Source organism: Protopterus annectens, chromosome 9.part0 (genome assembly GCF_019279795.1).
Source record: "Protopterus annectens isolate FY-2018-M chromosome 9.part0, PAN1.0, whole genome shotgun sequence".
Taxonomy (NCBI): Eukaryota; Metazoa; Chordata; order Ceratodontiformes; family Protopteridae; genus Protopterus; species Protopterus annectens.
The window spans coordinates 957,390,619-957,409,597 of record NC_056743.1 but is presented as its reverse complement, the minus strand read 5'-3'; the positions used below and the strand labels follow the sequence as shown (position 1 = coordinate 957,409,597).

Here is an 18,979-nt window from a genome sequence, read left to right as displayed (position 1 = left end):
CTTCCCCCCAGTTCCTCTCCTTCCCAGAGTGATCCAAAAGGCATCTCTTGGGGAGCAAAATGATCCTAGTTGCTCCTTACTGGCCTCGTCAAGTATGGTTTCCCTATCTTCGGAAATATGCTCTGGAAGGTCCATGGTTCCTGGATCAGATCCCAGACCTTTTGGTTCATCAGTTGGGACTATTACACCAGTCCCTACACACCTTAAAATTGACGGCTTGGCTCCTCCTCTTCCAACTATAGTCAGGAGTCATACATTGGATCCAGAAGTTGTACACATCTTATCTTCGGCCCACAAGTCTGCTACAAAGAAATTGTATTCTAGCAAATGGAAAAGATTTGCTATTTGGGCTCAACTCCGGGGCCTGGATCCCATCACTATTCCCGTATCAGAAGTACTAAAATTTTTAACTTCTCTTTTCAATCAAGGCTCTTCAGTCTCTACCATCAAGGTTCAATTGGCCTTCCCCTTCGAACCGGCAGCGACATGTGATCTAAAATTTCTATCGTGGAAGACTGCTTTTCTGGTGGCAATTACTTCTGCCAGAAGGGTTTCAGAGCTTCAAGCTTTGTCTATAAAACCCCCGTACTTGGTTTTTCACAAAGACAGAGTATCACTCAGGCCAAATCCTTCCTTTGTCCCTAAAGTTTGTTCCAGTTTCTGCCTACAACAATCATTAGAACTTCCAGTCTTCTTTCCGAAATATTCTAACAAAGCGGAGTTCATATTCCACACATTAGATGTCCACAGACAGTTGCATTTTTATTTAGATAGGACCAAACAAACAAGGAAAACAGATCAATTGTTTGTATCCTTTGCAGACAATAAATTGGGCAAAGCTGTCACAAAGGTCACTATTGCCAAATGGATCAGGGAATGTATTACTCAAGCTTATTCTTATTGTAACAAAGAGCTTACCACCTCTGTCAAAGCTCATTCTACAAGGGCTATGGCTACTTCGATAGCATTTCATTCTAAGCTTGCCATTAGTGACATTTGTGCTGCAGCTACATGGTCTTCCCCGCACACTTTTATTTCCCGTTACAAATTGGATGTGGCATCTAGAGGACGAGCTTCATTTGGTTCCACAGTGCTCAGGAGTGTTTTCCAATGAGCCACCCAGGATTTAGGTGCTAGGGACGCTGTCCCATCAGTACAGAATGTAGGGGAGATAGGATCACATAACATCTTTTAGTTATGTACTTACCATAACTTTAGATGTTTGGGATCCATCTCGCCTACATTCCCAATAACCCACCCTCCTTCCCCCTTCCTTGGAGATCAGAGGATATCAGAAGGTCCGAATCCTGTTTCATCTTGAAACATCTAACAATGTTATATAAACAAGTTGTGCTTGTGTGCATGAATGCGGACAAACAAGATCTGGGGGATTAGTGGTGGTGCATCCTGGGATAAGAAATAGCTCAGCCAATAAGAGGCCTCGCTCTATAGCATAGCGTGCCGAGTCGGAGCCGAGGGATCGGCTCCGAACCCATCAATACAGAATGTAGGCGAGATGGATCCCAAACATCTAAAGTTATGGTAAGTACATAACTAAAAGTTTTTGCATATCCTTATAAATACTAATGTCCAAATAATCTCTTATCACTCACAGTAAAAGTAAATTGTGCAAAGGAAGTTGTATTGTTTACATGTATATAATAAAATTGGTCAAACTGTCAACAATTCCTTTCCAGAAAATAAGAATGTCATCCAGAAATCTCAAATGTGAAAGTGTGCCATTCTGGTGTTCACAATGAATGATATACTGTTGTTCCCAGAACCATAAAACTGTGTTTGCAAAAACAGGGGCAGAAGCTGCACCCCTGGCCATCCTTGTGTTTAAGGTATTCGTTCTCAAAATAAACAAAGTTGTTAATGAGACTGTCTCCATAAATTCCACAAGAATATTATTCTCCATGTTGAAATCTTATCCTACAGGCAAAGCTTGTCAAAACCATTCAAACCCTGTATCATTGAGAATGATTGAAAATAAGACCTTTATGTCCGCTATGGCAAAAAAGGGCACCCTCGTCAAATCTGACACCAGTGATTTTCTTCAATCAGTCCCACAAATCTCTGAGAATATACATTTATTGTAAAACAAACAAAAAAACAAATTCAATTCAAAGCAATTCAAATACAAAAGCTGCTAGATAAAGTCATCCAAGAAGTCGAACCAGACCAGATAGAATCCGGAACTTACTCAAGGTTCTTTTTAGTGCCAAAGAAAACAGGGGACTGGAGACCAGTCTTGGATCTCTCCAAACTAAACAAGACAGTTCAAAGAACCAAGATTCGGGTGGTCATGGTTCAGTCCCAATATCCCATTGCTGGGTAAGGACGACTGGGTGTGCTCTGTAAACCTTCATGAGGTGTGCTATCACATAAAGATGAACAGATTGTCTAGAAGGTACTTGCGCTTCCAGCTGGGAGCCAGTTGTCAATTCGAAGTACTGCCCTTTGGACTTACCACAGCTCTCAGGATGTTTATCACGTGCATTGCAGTAGTAGCAGCTCACCTCAGACTGCAAGAATTCTGGGTGTTTCCATATCGAGACTACTGGCTCATTTTTTGCTGCGATCATGCATCAACTCGTATGTGCAAGAGACCAGGTTCTTCAGACTTGCCGTCATCTGAGGATTACCATAAACTATGACAAATCTCATCGGAAACCAACTCTGACTTTAGAGTTTATAGGAGGCATTCTCAATGCAAAGACAACAATTGCTTCCCTTCCATTATTAACAGTTCTGACAATAAGATATGAAGTCAAAAAGAGAATATGCAGCACTTCAGTTTCAGCCCGACTGGTCCTTCAGGCTCTGGGATCAATGGTGGTAGTACCTCTCACCAGGTTTTACATAAAAATTCTGCAATGGATGTTGGCTACTCAGTGGTCTATTCTTTATCAACCAGTGTCTTAAAAGATGAGAATCACTCACATCTGCAAGAGAGATCTGAAATGGTGGATTCATTCAGACCAGGTTCTACAAGATTGTCCATTTATTCCCCCTCTGACCAAAGCCATAGTGACCATAGACGCTTCCTAGTAGGGTGGGGGGGCATTATCTGGGGAAGACTGTCCAAGGCACCTAGTCCCTTCAGAGGCAAATTTGCATGTAAATATCCTGGAGATGAGAGCAGTGCTAATAACGTTTCAGGCATTTCGGAATGCTCTCAATTTGGGGACAATTGTAGTACAGTCGGACAACATGTTAGTGGTTTGGTACATCAACAAAACAGAGAAGAACCAAATCCTACCCATTATGTCAAGAAGCTCTCAGAATGTGGCAGTGGGTGATCTCTTCCAACCGCATTCTTTAGTAATACACATTCCAGGAAGTCCAACGTGGTAGCAGACAAATTAAGCAGGTGGATTCTTCTACCTCACAAATGGTTTCTCAACAAAAAGATTGCAAAAACAATCTTCCGATAATGTGGCCAGCCTTTCTGTGATCTATTTGCGTCCCCCCTGAGTAACAAATGCAGCAGCTACTTGGCCCTAGTCCCCCAACAAGGGGAATACCTGAGGAATGCTCTACTTCCCGATTTGGCTCCAATTTCCATTATGCTTATCCTCCCCACTCCATTAATACCAAATTTCTTCAGAAACCAGCAAGGTTGAAGAGTAAGGTCATCCTCGTTGAGGCCAATAAGGTGCAATAAATTTGGTTTCCCTTCCTTTGGCCTCACCTGATTCAACCACCTTGGTTTCTGGATCCAATTCTGGACCTCCTGTCTCACCCAACAGGCATTATACATCCAGACATAGTGAATCTCAGGCTGACTGCTTGGTTCCTCCAGTTCCATTAATAGCCAGACAACCTATGCTCTCTTCTCCTGTCAGTCATATTCTTTTCTCCTCCCATAGACCTTCCACCAGAAAACTTCACTCCAACAAATTGAAGACATTTGTTTTTTGGGCTCAAAACTGTAATATTTGACCCCTTTTCAGCTCCCATTCACAGTATGTTGGAATTGTTAGCATATCTGTTTGAAGAAGGAGCCAGTTTTTCTATTGTTAAAGTACAATTAGCAGCAATTTCCAATTTTTCATATTGGAATAAATAGTTCTTCTGTAGCATTTCATAAGTTAAGCAAAGGTTTACTCTTAAGGCCACCCTTTAAAGTTCCTACTCCCCCCTTGGGACCTGAACCTTGTGCTGCAGTCTGTTATGCAATCTCCCGTTGAACCCTCAACTACATGCGAACTTCAGTATCTTTCATGGAAGACCATTTCCTTGGTGGCCATTACCTCAACCAGAAGAATTTCTGCGATCCAAGCATTCTGTTCAAAACCCTCATACTTGGTTTTCCATGAAGACAGATTTACTTTACGTTCCAACCCTTCATTTCTTCCAAAGGTGGTGTCTGAATCCAATGTAAATCAATCCATTAATTTGCCAGTATTCTTTCCCAAATTTTCTAACAAAGGAGAATACACGTTACATTTATTGGATGTTCATAGACTGTTACGTTTTTACTTGCATAGGACAAAAAAAATCAGAAAATCTTATCAGTTTGTTTCATATGTGGAGCCAACATTGGGTAATCCAGGTACCAAAGTTACGCTATCTAAATAGATAACAAATTGCATTTCTTTTGTGTATAAAGTAATTGGGCATTGCTCTGACAAAATCTGTCTGAGCCCACTCCAGATCCTCTGCTTTACAGTCCAGTGTGTCCATGGATGAAATTTGTGCAGCAGCTGCTTGGGCTTCCCCCGCACCTTTATTACTCACTACAGATTAGATATGGTCTCCAGAGGAAGGGCATGTTTTGGTTCTGTGGTGCTCAGGAATATCCTTCCTTGAGTCCAGGCTGGAAATTCAGTAGCTGGAGGCTCTGTACCATTAGTTGAGGACAGAATGAAAGTTAACATCAGATAAAAGAAGTTATGCACTCACCATAACATTCCATCTGTGTTGTCCATTTTCATTCTTCCTCAACTCCTCCTCCAACCAACCCCCATCCAGAAGGCTTTTAGATGAATGATTGTTTTATTGGACCTGTGTCTTCATGGTTTTTTTTTTTTTTTTTTTTTAATAATTTTTATATAAGCTCCAGATACAGCTTCTCCATAATAATTTCCATCTTTTACTTTTTACTAAGGCAGAAAACAAGATCTGAGGTAATTGGAGTTGGTGCATTATGGGTAAGGGAGTAGCCCAAAGAGTTTTTGGTTGCCACGAGCTTTAGTAAAGGCTGAGGCGGATCCGATCCCCATCAGTTGCGGAAGAATAAAAGTGGACAACACAGATGAAATGTTATGGTGAGTCCATAAATGTTTTTTTCTTTTTATTCTTGTACAGGTACCCAACTTCCACTTCATAGTCGCCCAAAGTGTTAATGCAGTTGCCAAAGGGGGATTCCGTTTACTTTTCCTATGCATCTGAATCCCAGTATGGAATCTGTCCTGCATATTCAAAGAAAAATTAACTTTCCTGTAAAATAGTTCCAGCTCCAGGATGGTGTCAGCCAAATCAAAATCCTTTGCCGGGACAAAGGTGAAACCTCTAGAAAAGATTTTATATAAGTAATTAGAAATAAGAGTTCCACTATAATTGTAAATTAAAAAAAAAACAAAAAAAAAAAACATTTTGTTCAGAAGTGATATTTGAAGTGGAAGGGACTGAATCATCTGTTGTAGTATCCACCAAATAGTCAGGAACAAGAAAAGTAGTAAAAGATGGAAGGGATTGGGTGGAAGATATGAGAGGAAATAGTTTTTTCCTGATCCGGTGTTTCACGGTGATGGGTACAGTCTGAACACCTATGTAGAGATGGGTAGAGCCTGAACACCTATGTAGAGAATACCTATTCTAATACAGAATTGTCTGCAGATGATTTTTTTATCCCCCTTACACAATCGACTAACCTCTGATTTTGTACCCCCAAGGAGATCAGAAAGTTAATAGATCAGAAGACCAAAGGGATATTCCAGACCAGATGCCCTGTCTAGGAGAGCAAACACAGCATTGGCAGCCAGACAGGAACAAGAGGAAGAAGCAGAGGCGTCGTTATTAAATGGTGATGTTTTGTCACAATCCGTAGAACAGTATTTTGGTTCTAAAGAATGTTTTATTTGTACTTGTCCCTTGGTAGGAAAACAGATTGTTTAAAAAGCAATGGCAAGGTGGTTCCAAGAAGAATTCTGGAAGCTCCCAAAACCAAGGACAGTTAAGTCAGTATGACTGTTTAAGAGAATTTTCCTGAGAACACTAATGCCCACTTTCTTTCCTTTTTCCATTTTATTTTCTGCTGGCTGTTTCATTCTAATTGGTGAAGGTTTGGGCTTCTGTAGTTCGGAAATCTAGAGGTTGGGGCATGGGATTCTAGAAGAAGATAAGTAAAGGGGCTGGGCTGCAGTAGCCTTGGAAAGTTTTAGGGGGCAAGCTGACTTAGTACCGTTGGTCAAAGCTTTAAATGCAAAGGAGCTGCAACTACTTATGCAGGGCTGCTGCTACATTAAGTACATAATGTTTGTTCTTTACTACTCTTCCTGCTGACATTGATAAATATTCTGATGTTCATCGTGTTACACTGCTGCAGTCATTACACTTGGGTTATCCTGCCGTCAGGTGGTCCCGCAGTCGGCCAGAGTTCCAAAGTCTTGGTACGGCGTTGGTTGCTGTCGCCTCTTCCCCGACGTCAGTGCGCCAGGGGTATATAAGATGCATCCAACACCATTTTCTTCAGTCTTTCTTGCCGCGTGGTGCCCGAAGCAGTTCGCAAGTGCCAGTCGGCCGACTCCTGAGATTTTCAAAGTCGAAGATCCGAACTCTTCAATAAAGCTAAGTACTCCATTGGGGAAACTTTTTTTCTTGCCTCAGACTGATGTCAGAAAAAGTTAATAATTATATTTCTTGTGGGAAGCAAATACCTCATAAGGACTTCCGCTCTTACTGTATTCCATGCCTGGGCCCTGATCACGACGTCACTAGTTGTCGGTTTTGTGCTAGATTTAACAAACGCACTATAAAAAGCCGTTTTGATTTTGCTTTGCACTACTTTGGCCAAAGGTTCAATCATATTATGCCGTTGGATCAACCGACGACCGCAGTTCCGAAAAAATGCAAAGACAAGGATAAAGACAGGCATCCGAGGTCCAAAACCGACGACGAAACCTCTTCTAGGCCAGTCACCGGTTCGCCGGTTCTCAGTGAGGTGCTTTCGCAGCCCCTGACACCTGCTACCTCAGAGCCACAGGCCGCCTCTGTCTCCCACGTGGAGACAACTAGGCCTCTGGAAACTCAAGGTATTGGGCCTATGGAAACTAATCCCTCAGATGGGTCCGGAGCCGCTGAGCAGGCATCGGCTTCTGAGGGTGTTTTCAGACCTTCACAAGTTACCATTAAAGCAGCAGCCAAGACAAAAGTACCATTAAAGACAAAGAAGCCAGTACAGCATTCTCCTGGACAGTCCTCCATGCCTAAGAAACAAATGCTTAAAATGGCCGAAGACCTCATTACTCTAATCAGGGGTTCCCATCCCCCTCCTGAGAAAAGGCCTAGGCAGGATACAGACTGATTCCTCTGATCAGGTTTCCATTTCCTCTGATTCCTCTTCAGACCAGGGATACTCTCTACCCCCCTATGAGGACTCTGATCCTGAAGAATCTATCCCTTCAGCCTCTCCTTCTGAGGATTATTTTTTTGGGGAAACTTTACATTCCATGAGGGAGCATTTCCATTGGGAAAGTCAGGATTATTCAGAATCCCCTGGCTATTCCGCCTGTGCTTGATATTGTGGATGATGTGTTCTCTGAATCCAGCTTATGTCCTGATTCTTTGCCCCCTGCTCCAGCCAAGCCAGATGGGTATTATAGAGTCCCTGACTCTCACAAGTTTCTTTTATAAAAACCCTTCTGCTGATCCAGAAACTATTTCCTAGGGTCCAAAAGGGGTTAAGGCTTCCATTGCAAAAAATCCAGTACCCTCTGACAGAGATTCCAGAGCTTTGGATAGATGGGGGAAGAAAGTTTACACTTCTGCAACTTTAGGAGTAATGGCTTTAAATTGCCAGTTTCACATGCTTAAGTACCAACAATATTTAATGGTTCAGTTAAAACAGAAAATGCTTGCAAGCTCAGAAGCTCCTGACTGTAAAGAAATGCAGGATTTATTGCATGCAGTTGAACAGGTGGGAAAACATATACTCTGCAATGTGGGTTTGATTCTTTAGAGGGCTCTTGTAGAGCCGCAGTTACAGGTTCTGTGATTCGAAGACATGCTTGGTTAAAAGAACAGAGTTTACCTGATCATGTTAAGGCAAAATTATTGGATGCTCCTTTACAGCAAGATACCTTGTTTGGTGTAAAGGCAGAAGAGGTGTTAAATAAAATGGAGGATAAAGCTAAATCTATGCAAACAGTCAAGGATTTCTTACAAGTACAGCCACCTTGATTTAGCAGAAATTGGCTAAAAAAGAATTGGTCCTTTCCAGTGTCAGACAGGCCACAGAGACATACAGACGCCCAAGAGGCAGATCTCAACCCCAAGGCTCTAACAGAGACAACACCAGTGGGGCACCTCAACCCCAAAAGGAGGTGAGGGCAAGTCTCAACCTTACAGGAAGCAGTCCCAATGACTTCCCCCTTCGTACGCCAGACACTTCCCTTATGGCATCTCCCTTAGGGGGAAAACTAGCACTTTTTTCTCAAAACTGACAATCAATCACCCAAGACAAATGGGTTCTGAAAATTGTGTCTCATGGTTACAGGTTCCACTTTCATACTTTACCAAGGCTAAAAGGAATGTCAGACCTGCCACAGAATCAATGGGCAGAGGCACCAAAAACAAATTTCAGCCCTCGTGGACATGAGAGCTATTCAAAAAGTACCACAACAGGAACAAGGACAAGGATTTTACTCAAGACTCTTCCTGGTCCCCAGAAAGGACAAGGCCTGGAGGCCCATACTAGACCTTTCAATTCTAAATACTTACCTGGATATCCCGAAATTCAAAATGTTGAAATTTCAGCAGCTTCTACCCATGCTAGGCAAGAAGGCTTGGCTTGTTACTCTGGACCTCAAAGAGGCATACCTGCATGCCCCTATCAGACAAAATTGCAGAAGATACTTCAGATTCAAAGCTGGTACAATGCATCACCAATTCTCTGCACTGCCCTTTGGCTTATCTACTGCGCCCAGGGTCTTTACAAAGTGCTTGGCACCAGGAATTGCATTTTGCAGACAAAAAGGAATTCAAATATACCCATACCTGGACGACTGCCTCATTCAAGCAGAGACCAACGACATTCTTCTACAGCATCTGGCGTTTGTAAAAAGGTAGCTAATTTGTCTAGGGTACACAGTAAACGAAAAGAAGTCAAAACTAGTGCCCTCACAACAGATTATATTCCTGCGTGCCAGCTTAAATACAACGACCCAGATGGCTTATCTCACGCCAGACAAACAAATTCAATTAACTCAATATTTTCAATTACTGGCAAAAAAGTCCCATCTCCCTACAAGAAAAATTCTGCAGGCCCTGGGATTCATGGCATCCTGCATACTACTAATACCATATGCCAGACTGCTTATGAGGAAACTACAATGGTACCTAAAAAGTGTTTGGACTCAACACTCTCACAGTTTAGAAGCAGTAATACCAATGATTCCCTGCCTACAACAGGAGTTTCGATGGTGGGCACAGGCATGTCACCTAAACAAGGGTCAGCCTTTTACCCTACCCACAGCCAGGCAGACTCTAACAACAGATGCTTCGGATTACGCCTGGGGAGCACACATGGCAGGAAAATGCATTCAGGGCAAGTGGACCACAGACCAGATGCATCTTCACATCAATCAAAAAGAGATGTTGGCTGTTCAAAATGCCCTAACAGCTTTCAAGGACCTTCTGCATCCAGGACAATTATTATTAAAGACAGACAACACCATAGTAATGTGGTACATAAACAAGCAAGGGGGCACTCATTCTTATCCACTATGCAGGCAAGCCATGACCTTGTGGAACACAGCTCTAACGTATCAAGTTCATCTGCAAGCACAATTCCTATCAGGAAAGAAAAATACTCTGGCAGGCGATCTAAGCAGAAATATCATGGACCCTCACGAATGGAAATTGAATCCACAAATCTTCAGCATGGTAATGCAAAAATGGGGATGCCCAGACATAGATCTTTTTGCCTCCCCACTGAATTACCAACTACAAATATTCTGCACAAGGACTTATCACACACAAGCATGGAAAGTGGATGCGCTCTCGTTCAGCTGGAAAAGCCTAAAAGTTTATGCCTTCCCATCACTGCCTCTCCTTTCAAAGGTACTCCTGAAAACCAGACAAGAAAAACCACAGATGATCCTGATTGTTCCAGACTGGCCACGCCAGCACTGGTACCCAATCTTAAAGAACTTAGCTCAAGGCCCACCATGGATTTTACCTCAAATTCCACGCCTTCTGACTCAACAAAACAATCAGAACCTGCACGGTCAGCTCAAAACCCAAACCTGGCTGCATGGTCAGATTCATTAGTCAAACAGGCAACACCTCTCTCTAAAGCTGTTATGGATTTCATTTTGGAGGCCAGGAGGCTTAGCACTAGGAAAGCTTGTGTAGACAAATGGAAGAGATTCTGCACCTGGAACCAGGCTCAAAGCCTTGAACCTCGTGTCCCAAACATTCCTCAGATTTTACAATACTTAACTGAGATGCTGGACAAAGGCCTATCCTTCTCATCAATTAAGATCCACGTCTCTGCCATTTCAGCACATTACAACACGGACCCTCCTCTATTCTCTCATCCCTTGCTAAAATAGTACCTCAGAGGGGCTAAAAACATAAGGCCGCCCCAGAGTGCACCAACACCAACTTGGGACCTCAATTTCGTTTTGGAAAAACTGGCCCACCTTTTGAGCCAGCCAATACAGCCGATCTAAAATTTTTATCATAGAAAACAGCTCTGCTCCTGGCATTAACTTCAGCACGAAGAGTCTGAGCTACAGGCATTAATGGCAGTGGAACCTTTTATAATTTTTCATCAGGACAGGGTTTCTTTAAGAACAAACCCTACCTTTATGCCAAAAGTGATATCTAGTGTGGCTCTTAACCAAACCATCTATTTGCCAACTTTTTATCCAAACCCCCAGAATAAAGGGGAGAAACTTCTGCACTCTTTGGACATACACAGGCAGCTATGCTTCTACTTGGACAAAACAAAAGCTTTCAGGAAAACTGAGCAACTGTTTGTTGCATATGCTGCAGGATCACAGGGCAAGGCTATCTCAAAGCAGACTACATCCAAATGGATAGGACACTCTATTTGTTACTGCTACACACAGCATGGAAAATCAGTCCCTAATAACATTAGGCCACATTCCACCAGGGCGAAAATCAGTCCCTGATAACATTAGGCCACATTCCACCAGGGCAACAGCCACTTCAACAGCCTTTCTCAGAGGAGTACCTACCAAGGAAATTTTGGAGGCTGCAACTTGGAGTTCAGTGCACACCTTTACCAAGTATTACCACTTGCCTCTTTACTCTAAATCCAGAGCAGGATTTGTCACTGCAGTTCTGCAGGGCCTCATAGCCAATCCTAACTCTTTATAGACCAGCCACCCAACCTTAGCTTTGGGATTCTACCCAAGTGTAATGACTGCAGCAGTGTAACACGATGAACATAGTACAGTTTTGTACCTACCATAAATGTAGATGTTAGAGTGTTCACACTGCTGCAGTCCAGGTTACCCACCCTCCATCCCCTCTGAACTAGTTTCTATCCTATACAACCTTTGTGGTGTATTTGCTTGTATCTGAAGGTATTGTTTTTATTTCATATGTATATTTTTTATTAGCAATATGTATTGCCTGCCTACTTGGGGGCACCTGACATCTGGGGCAAGAAAAACTGAAGAAAATGGCGTTGGATGCATCTTATATACCCCTGGCGCACTGATGTCAGGGAAGAGGCGACAGCAACCGACGCCGGACCAAGACTTTGGAACTCTGGCCGACTGCGGGACCACCTGACGGCAGGATAACCCAAGTGTAATGACTGCAGCAGTGTGAACACTCGAACATCTTCATTTATGGTAGGTACAAAACTGTACTTTTTGATACTGCCCTTGTCAATAAACTAAGTAATGCTGCCATCATATTGTGCTTGCTGGCATATGGAGGGGAGAAGAGTAGGGCAGATATCCAACTATGCAAGTTTGATATTCTGGTATTTCTCCATGTTTATCCCTTATTACTGTCGGTACTTTTGTTGTTGGATCAGGAAGTGAAACGAACATCGGTGCATATCTTCTTAGGGAAGTTGTAGACTAGCTGCCCTTGTAAGGAGTTTTAAGCCTAGGCAATTTCCCTCGTTGAGAATCAAACCCTGTGCCTTCTTTGTGGTGGATAAAGTGGGCTGGTCAGGAGCTTCTAATGGATTCTTAATAGGAATAACTATGATTTTCTCAGTTTTTAAATTTTAATCTGTTGGTGGGAGAATGGACAAGTAATTGTCATTTTTTGCTTTACTGCTTTTTCTGAGAAATGCAAAAGTAATTAAGCGAGTGAATTAAAGATACAGTTGCACTGAGAAAAGTTCATGTTTAAAATTTATGATAAGACGATATAACTATTGGTGGCTAGACACCAGTGGAAAGATCATGGTTATTTGAATGCTAACCAGTAGTGCTTTGTTGTTCTCTCTAGTTTAAAGAAGAGATTTCAAAACGCTTCAAAGCCCATACTGACCAGCTTGTGTTGATATTTGCTGGAAAAATACTGAAAGATCAAGATACTTTGACACAGCATGGAATCCATGATGGTTTAACTGTACACCTAGTTATCAAAACACAAAACAGGTAAAACTATAATAATAAGAATGGGCTTTATAGCATGTGTTTGAAAATAATTGTTTTTTCAGTGACAAGTATTTTGTTGTGTTTATTTGAATTTGGAGGAGGTAGCTTGTGAACATACAATAAATATCTGTAGCAAGGTCTGGAGATGCATTGTATTTGTGTGTGGTTGTACAGGAGTTCTTTTTCAGACTGCTGCTAAACACGCAGTTTACAAAGATGTGTTCATAAACCACAGCTTTCATTCTTAATCTTTAGATCTAAAAAGGCGTCAGTGTTTGGTAACCTGTAAGGCTTAACACCACAGGTGTAAGGACTGTCAATTAGGAAAAACGTTCTGTGGCCGCAGATACTCTCCCCTTTCCATCGGGCATCGCACGGTACTCTGTCAAGCTTTTCTACTCTGTACTTCAGTTCCTGTCTGAAGAAATAATCCCAGACTGCTCTCTTCAAAATTTGCATGTATTTTGTTGTGATTTTGACAGTGAAGTATTTAATTTGCTGCTTAGCAGCAAGAGACTATAAGCCTATCAAGTTTGTTATAATAAATTCAGTTATTTTACCTCTCCCCTTCACTTTTACCCTTTTCCAAGCTGTGTCATGCCTTCTTGTTGATCCCCTATCCTCCACCTATTCTGCTAGCTCATTCCAAGGGTCTTTAATTCTCGTGCAGAAAAATATACTTTGAGATCCTGGGAATTGTGGTCCTCACAGTCTGGTGCCATTGTACCCTTCTGTCTTCATCCTTCCTACAGGATGACCCCTTCACACCTTTGTGACACTATCTTATGCACCAGCGTAATGTTCTCTCCACTGTTGTATTTGGTCTCCACTAAGAAGAGATCTAGCAGCTGTAGCCTCTGGTTATTTCCCTTCACCTTTATCCAACAGATCTTTCTTGTACTTTCCTCTAGTTTCTTTCAGTAGCAGATGTCAATTTACTTACTTGACCTCTGCAACTGTGTGCAGTACTGAAAGTGAGGTCTAAGGCCCTATAGAGTAAAGCATTATCTTTCCTGCTTCCGGACTTGTCACAACATTCTTTTTGCTGCTGCCACTGCTGTCTCCCTCTGCAGCTGGTGTTGGTCCATCCTGCTTTGATCAACACCCCCAGATCCTGCTCCTGTGGTATTGCCAACAGTTCCTCTCCAGCTGGTCACAATAGCACTGGTGTGGATGTTCATCGTGCATACAGCTGCAGTCATAACAGATGGGTTCTCCTGCTGTCAGGCGGGTCCTCGGTCGGCCGAATTCCAAAGTCTAGGTCCGGCATCGGTTGTCATCGCTTCTTCCCTGACGTCAGTGTGACAGGGGTATAAAAGAACCAGCCGACGCCATTTTCTCCAGTCTTTCTTGCTGCGCGGTGCCCGAAGCAGAAGCAGTTCGCAAGTGCCGGTCGGCCAGCTCCTGAGATTACGAAAAATTTAGAAACCGAAGTCTTCTTAAAAGCTAAGTACTTTTCTTGCCTCAGACCGATGTCAGACAAAGTTAATAATTGTATTACTTGTGGGAAGCAAATACTGCATAAGGATTTCCATTCCCTCTGTATACCTTGTTTAGGCCCAGACCATGACGTCTCGGTCTGTCGCTTTTGTGCTACTTTCAACAAACACACTATTAAGCATCGGGCGGAGTTCGCCCAGCATTTTTTTGGGAAACCATTTAACTATACTATGTCGTTGGATACTCCGACTCCGGTCTTGTCTAAAAAACGCAAAGACAAGGACCGACACTCGAGGTCTGTGGCCTCTACTGACACCACGCCAAAGCCGACTGCACGTGGTCTGGTTCTCAGCGAGGCGCCTACGCAGCCCCTGATTACCGACGACACATCTTTGGCGGTGTCTCCTGTACCCGAGGTCGCAGGCTCCTCGGCCCACACCCCGGCTACAGATACCGAAGCCACTCTTGGCGTTGAAACACAGAATGTGGACAGGTCCACCTCCACTCAAGGTGTCTTCAGACCTTCCTCTTCTTTCTCCATCAAGGCTTTCACCAAGTCTAAAGCAACCATGCCCCCTAAGAGACCAGCTACACAGGGCCCATCTCCAGGCCCCATGCCTAAGAAGCAGATGCTTAAAATGGCTGAGGATTTAATTACTCTAATCAGAGGTTCTCAGCCACCTCCAGACAAAAGGCCCAGAGTGGAGGAAGATTCCCCCTCCTCTGATCAGGGCTCCATTATTTCAGAACACTCTAATGATCAGGAACAGTCTTACTCCCCTTTTGAAGACTCTGATGGAGAGGAGTCCATTCCTTCTGTATCCCCCCTGAGGATTACTCATTTGGGGAAACTTTGCATACCTTTAGGGAACACTTCCACTGGGAAGGCCAGGATTATTCAGACTCCAAGAAAAGGCTCAGGGAATTTCTTTTGTTACCCCAGCACAGGCCTCTGGCTATACCTCCTGTCTTGGACATCCTAGATGATGTTTACTCGGAGGCCTGCCTTAACCCGGACTCTCTTCCTCCAGCTCCAGTTAAGCCTGACAGGTACTACAGGGTTCTTGACTTACACCAATTTCTATACAAAAGCCATGCTGCTGACCTAGAAACCATCTCACAGGGGCCCAAGGGAGTTAAGGCCTCCATTGCCAAAAATCCATTGCCCTCCGAGAGAGATTCCAGATCCTTAGAAAGGTGGGGAAAAAAGGTATATACCTCGGCTACCTTATCCATGAGGGCCTTAAACTGTCAGTTTCATATGCTAAAATACCAACCGTTTCTGTTATCTCAATTGAAAAGTAAAATGTCACAACCTGAACAACCAGACTTGAAGGAGTTGCAGGATTTGATGCATAGTGCAGAACAAGTGGGTAAACATACCTTACAATGTGGTTTTGATGCTTTAGAGGCCTCATGTAGAGCTGTTGTTAGAGGCTCAGTCATACGTAGGCATGCCTGGCTCAAGGAACAAGCCTTGCCTGATCATGTCAAAGCTAAATTACTAGACGCCCCTCTTCAAAAGGATGTACTATTTGGGGCAAATGCTGAGGAAGTATTACGGAAAATGGAGGAAAAGGCTAAATCAATGCAAACTGTGAAAGAATTTCTGCAGGTTCAACCCCCACGTTTTACTAGAAATTGGCCTTCCAAAAACTGGTCCTTTCCTGCCACGGACAGACCCCAATGAGGCAGATACAGGCGCCCGAGAGGCAGAGGACAATCCCAAGGATCGTATAGAGGCAGACAATGGCAAGCTCCTACACAAAGAGTTGGTGAGGACAACTCGCAATCTTTCAGAAAGCAAACCCAATGACTTTCCCCTTTGCATGCCAACCAGGTCTCAAATGGCAGCCCCCTTAGGAGGAAAGCTGGCACTATTCTCTAGAAATTGGCATGTTGTCACAAAGGACAAATGGATCCTGGACATTATAAACAAAGGCTACAAATTCCACTTTCATACCCTTCCAAAAATGAGAGGCATGCCAAACCTGCTACACAATCAAAGGGCAGAGGCACAAAAGCAAATTTCAGATCTTATACACATGAAAGCTATTCAAGAGGTACCTACACACGAACAAGGTCAAGGTTTTTATTCCAAGCTATTTCTGGTGCCAAGGAAGGGAAAAGATTGGAGACCTATTTTGGATCTTTCCATCCTAAACACATTCCTACTCGTACCAAAATTCAAGATGCTCACTCTACAGCGACTTCTTCCCATGCTGGGCAAGGAGTCTTTGCTGGTAACATTGGACCTCAAGGAGGCATACCTGCATGTCCCAATCAGACAAAATTGCAGAAGATACCTCAGATTTCTTGCAGGTTCAACCCATTATCAGTTCTCTGCATTGCCCTTTGGCTTATCTACTGTGCCCAAAGTATTCACGAAATGCCTGGCATCAGTAATTGCCTACTGCAGACTTCAAGGGATACAAATATACCCTTATTTGGACGACTGCCTGATCCAAGCGGACAGCAAGCACATTCTTCTGGAACATCTGGCTTATGTAATAATGTTATTAAACTCTCTGGGATTCACAGTCAACAAAGAGAAATCAAGACTAATACCCTCTCGGAAGATAATTTTCCTGGGTGCCAATTTGGACACAAACACCCAGATGGCCTACCTCATGCCAGAGAAGCAGGGGCAACTAATTCAATATTTCAGAACACTGGCAAATTGCACCAGGCTAACTGCAAGGAAAATCCTGCAGGCTCTGGGATTCATGGCATCTTGCATCTTACTAATCCCATGTGCAAAGTTGCATGAGAAAACTACAATGGTACTTAAAAAACATATGGTCTCAACACAGCCACAGTTTGGAAACAATAATACCACTAATTCCATGTCTGCAGAAGGAATTTCTGTGGTGGGCTCAAGCATGTCAATCAAACACAGGTCTTCCATTCAACAAGCCTCAAGCAAATCAAGTCATCACAACAGACGCCTCGGACTACGCCTGGGGGGCACACATGACAGACTGGTGCATTCAGGGCAAATGGTCCCAATAAGAAACGCACCTTCACATCAATCAAAAAGAAATGCTAGCAGTAATAAATGTTATTATAGCTTTCAAGGACCTTCTACAACCAGGCCAGCTATTGATAAGAACGGACAACACCACAGTTATGTGGTACATAAACAAGCAGGGAGGAACACATTCTTATCCCCTATGCAGACTGGCCATGTCACTTTGGAACATGGCCATGGACTTACAAATGGAACTACAAACACAGTACTTGCCAGGCAAGGAAAACACACTGGCAGACAACCTAAGCAGGAATATGACAGATCCACACGAATGGAAGTTGCATCCAAAAGTTTTTACAGAAATAATCCAAGAATGGGGAAGGCCAGACATAGATCTCTTTGCCTCCCACAAAAATCATCAATTGACAAAATTCTGCTCAAGCATCTTCCATCCAAAGGCCTGGAGAGTCGACGCTCTCTTTCAGTTGGACATCAATGACAGTTTATGCCTTCCCGCCTCTTCCTCTGCTGCCCAAAGTCTTATTGAAGACCAGAGCAGACAGACCAAAGATGATCCTCATTGCTCCGGACTGGCCAAGGCAACACTGGTACCCACTCCTGAGGAGCCTGACTCATTTCCCGCCTCTTCCTCTGCTGCCCAAAGTCTTATTGAAGACCAGAGCAGACAGACCAAAGATGATCCTCATTGCTCCGGACTGGCCAAGGCAACACTGGTACCCACTCCTGAGGAGCCTGACTCATTCCCCACCATGGACCCTGCCACTAATGCCTCTTCTTCTGACTCAGCACAGCTTCAAAACTCTTCACAGTCAGTTAAAAACACTCAATCTAGCCGCATGGAAGATTCCTTAGCATCACAGCAGGCCCTACTCTCCAAGGAGGTGCAGGATGTCATTTTGGAGGCCAGAAGGCCATCAACTAGAAAAGCTTACTCCGCAAAATGGAAAAGTTTTTGTGTCTGGAATGAGAAAAAGGGCCAGAACCCTGGAAAACTGAATTTACCTCAAATACTACAATATTTGGCTGAACTACTAAGCAGTGGACTTTCGTTCTCCTCCATCAAAATCCGTGCCTCAGCCATTTCTGCAGAATACAACACTGATCCACCTTTATTCTCTCAACCTCTATTAAGACAGTTCCTCAGAGGGGCTAAGAATTTAAGACCTCCAAGGAAACAACCAATACCTGCTTGGGATCTTAATTTCATTCTGGAAAAACTGACTTTGCCTCCTTTTGAGCCAGCTGCCTCATCAGATTTGCAATATTTGTCCTGGAAAACAGCTTTCCTTCTGGCTATCACTTCAGCTCGTAGAGTTTCAGAACTACAGGCTCTCTTGGCTGTCCAGCCTTTTATCATCTTCCATCAGGACAGAGTTTCCTTATGAACCAACCCGTCCTTTATGCCTAAAGTGGTATCCAGGGTAGCTTTAAATCAGGCCATACATTTACCTACTTTTTTATCCTAATCCTCAAAACAAAGGGGAGAGATTACTACATTTCTTGGACATCCACAGGCAGCTGCGTTGTTATTTGGACAGAACAAAACCTTTCAGAAAATCAGAACAGCTCTTTGTGGCCTATGCGGTAGGAGCTCAAGGAAAGCCAATTTCCAAACAGACAATCTCAAAATGGATAGCCCACTGCATACGCTTCTGCTATTCCTTTCATGGCAAAACTGTACCAACAGGCATTAGAACTCATTCCACCAGGGCCACAGCCACCT

At 43.4% G+C, this 18,979-nt stretch overlaps 1 protein-coding gene across 6 annotated transcripts in view; it reads left to right on the top strand.

Moving 5' to 3' along the window:
* Positions 1–18,979, top strand: part of UBQLN1 (ubiquilin 1) — a 1,666,336-nt gene that overhangs the window by 192,343 nt on the left and 1,455,014 nt on the right. For 5 of the 6 annotated variants that reach the window (XM_044083698.1, XM_044083697.1, XM_044083695.1 and 2 more), the window contains exon 2: positions 12,673–12,824. In XM_044083698.1, coding sequence (XP_043939633.1) covers positions 12,673–12,824 — 152 coding nt within the window. Of the gene's footprint in view, positions 1–6,010; positions 6,035–12,672; positions 12,825–18,979 lie in introns of those variants that run through there. The other variant, XM_044083699.1, reaches the window with a different exon arrangement.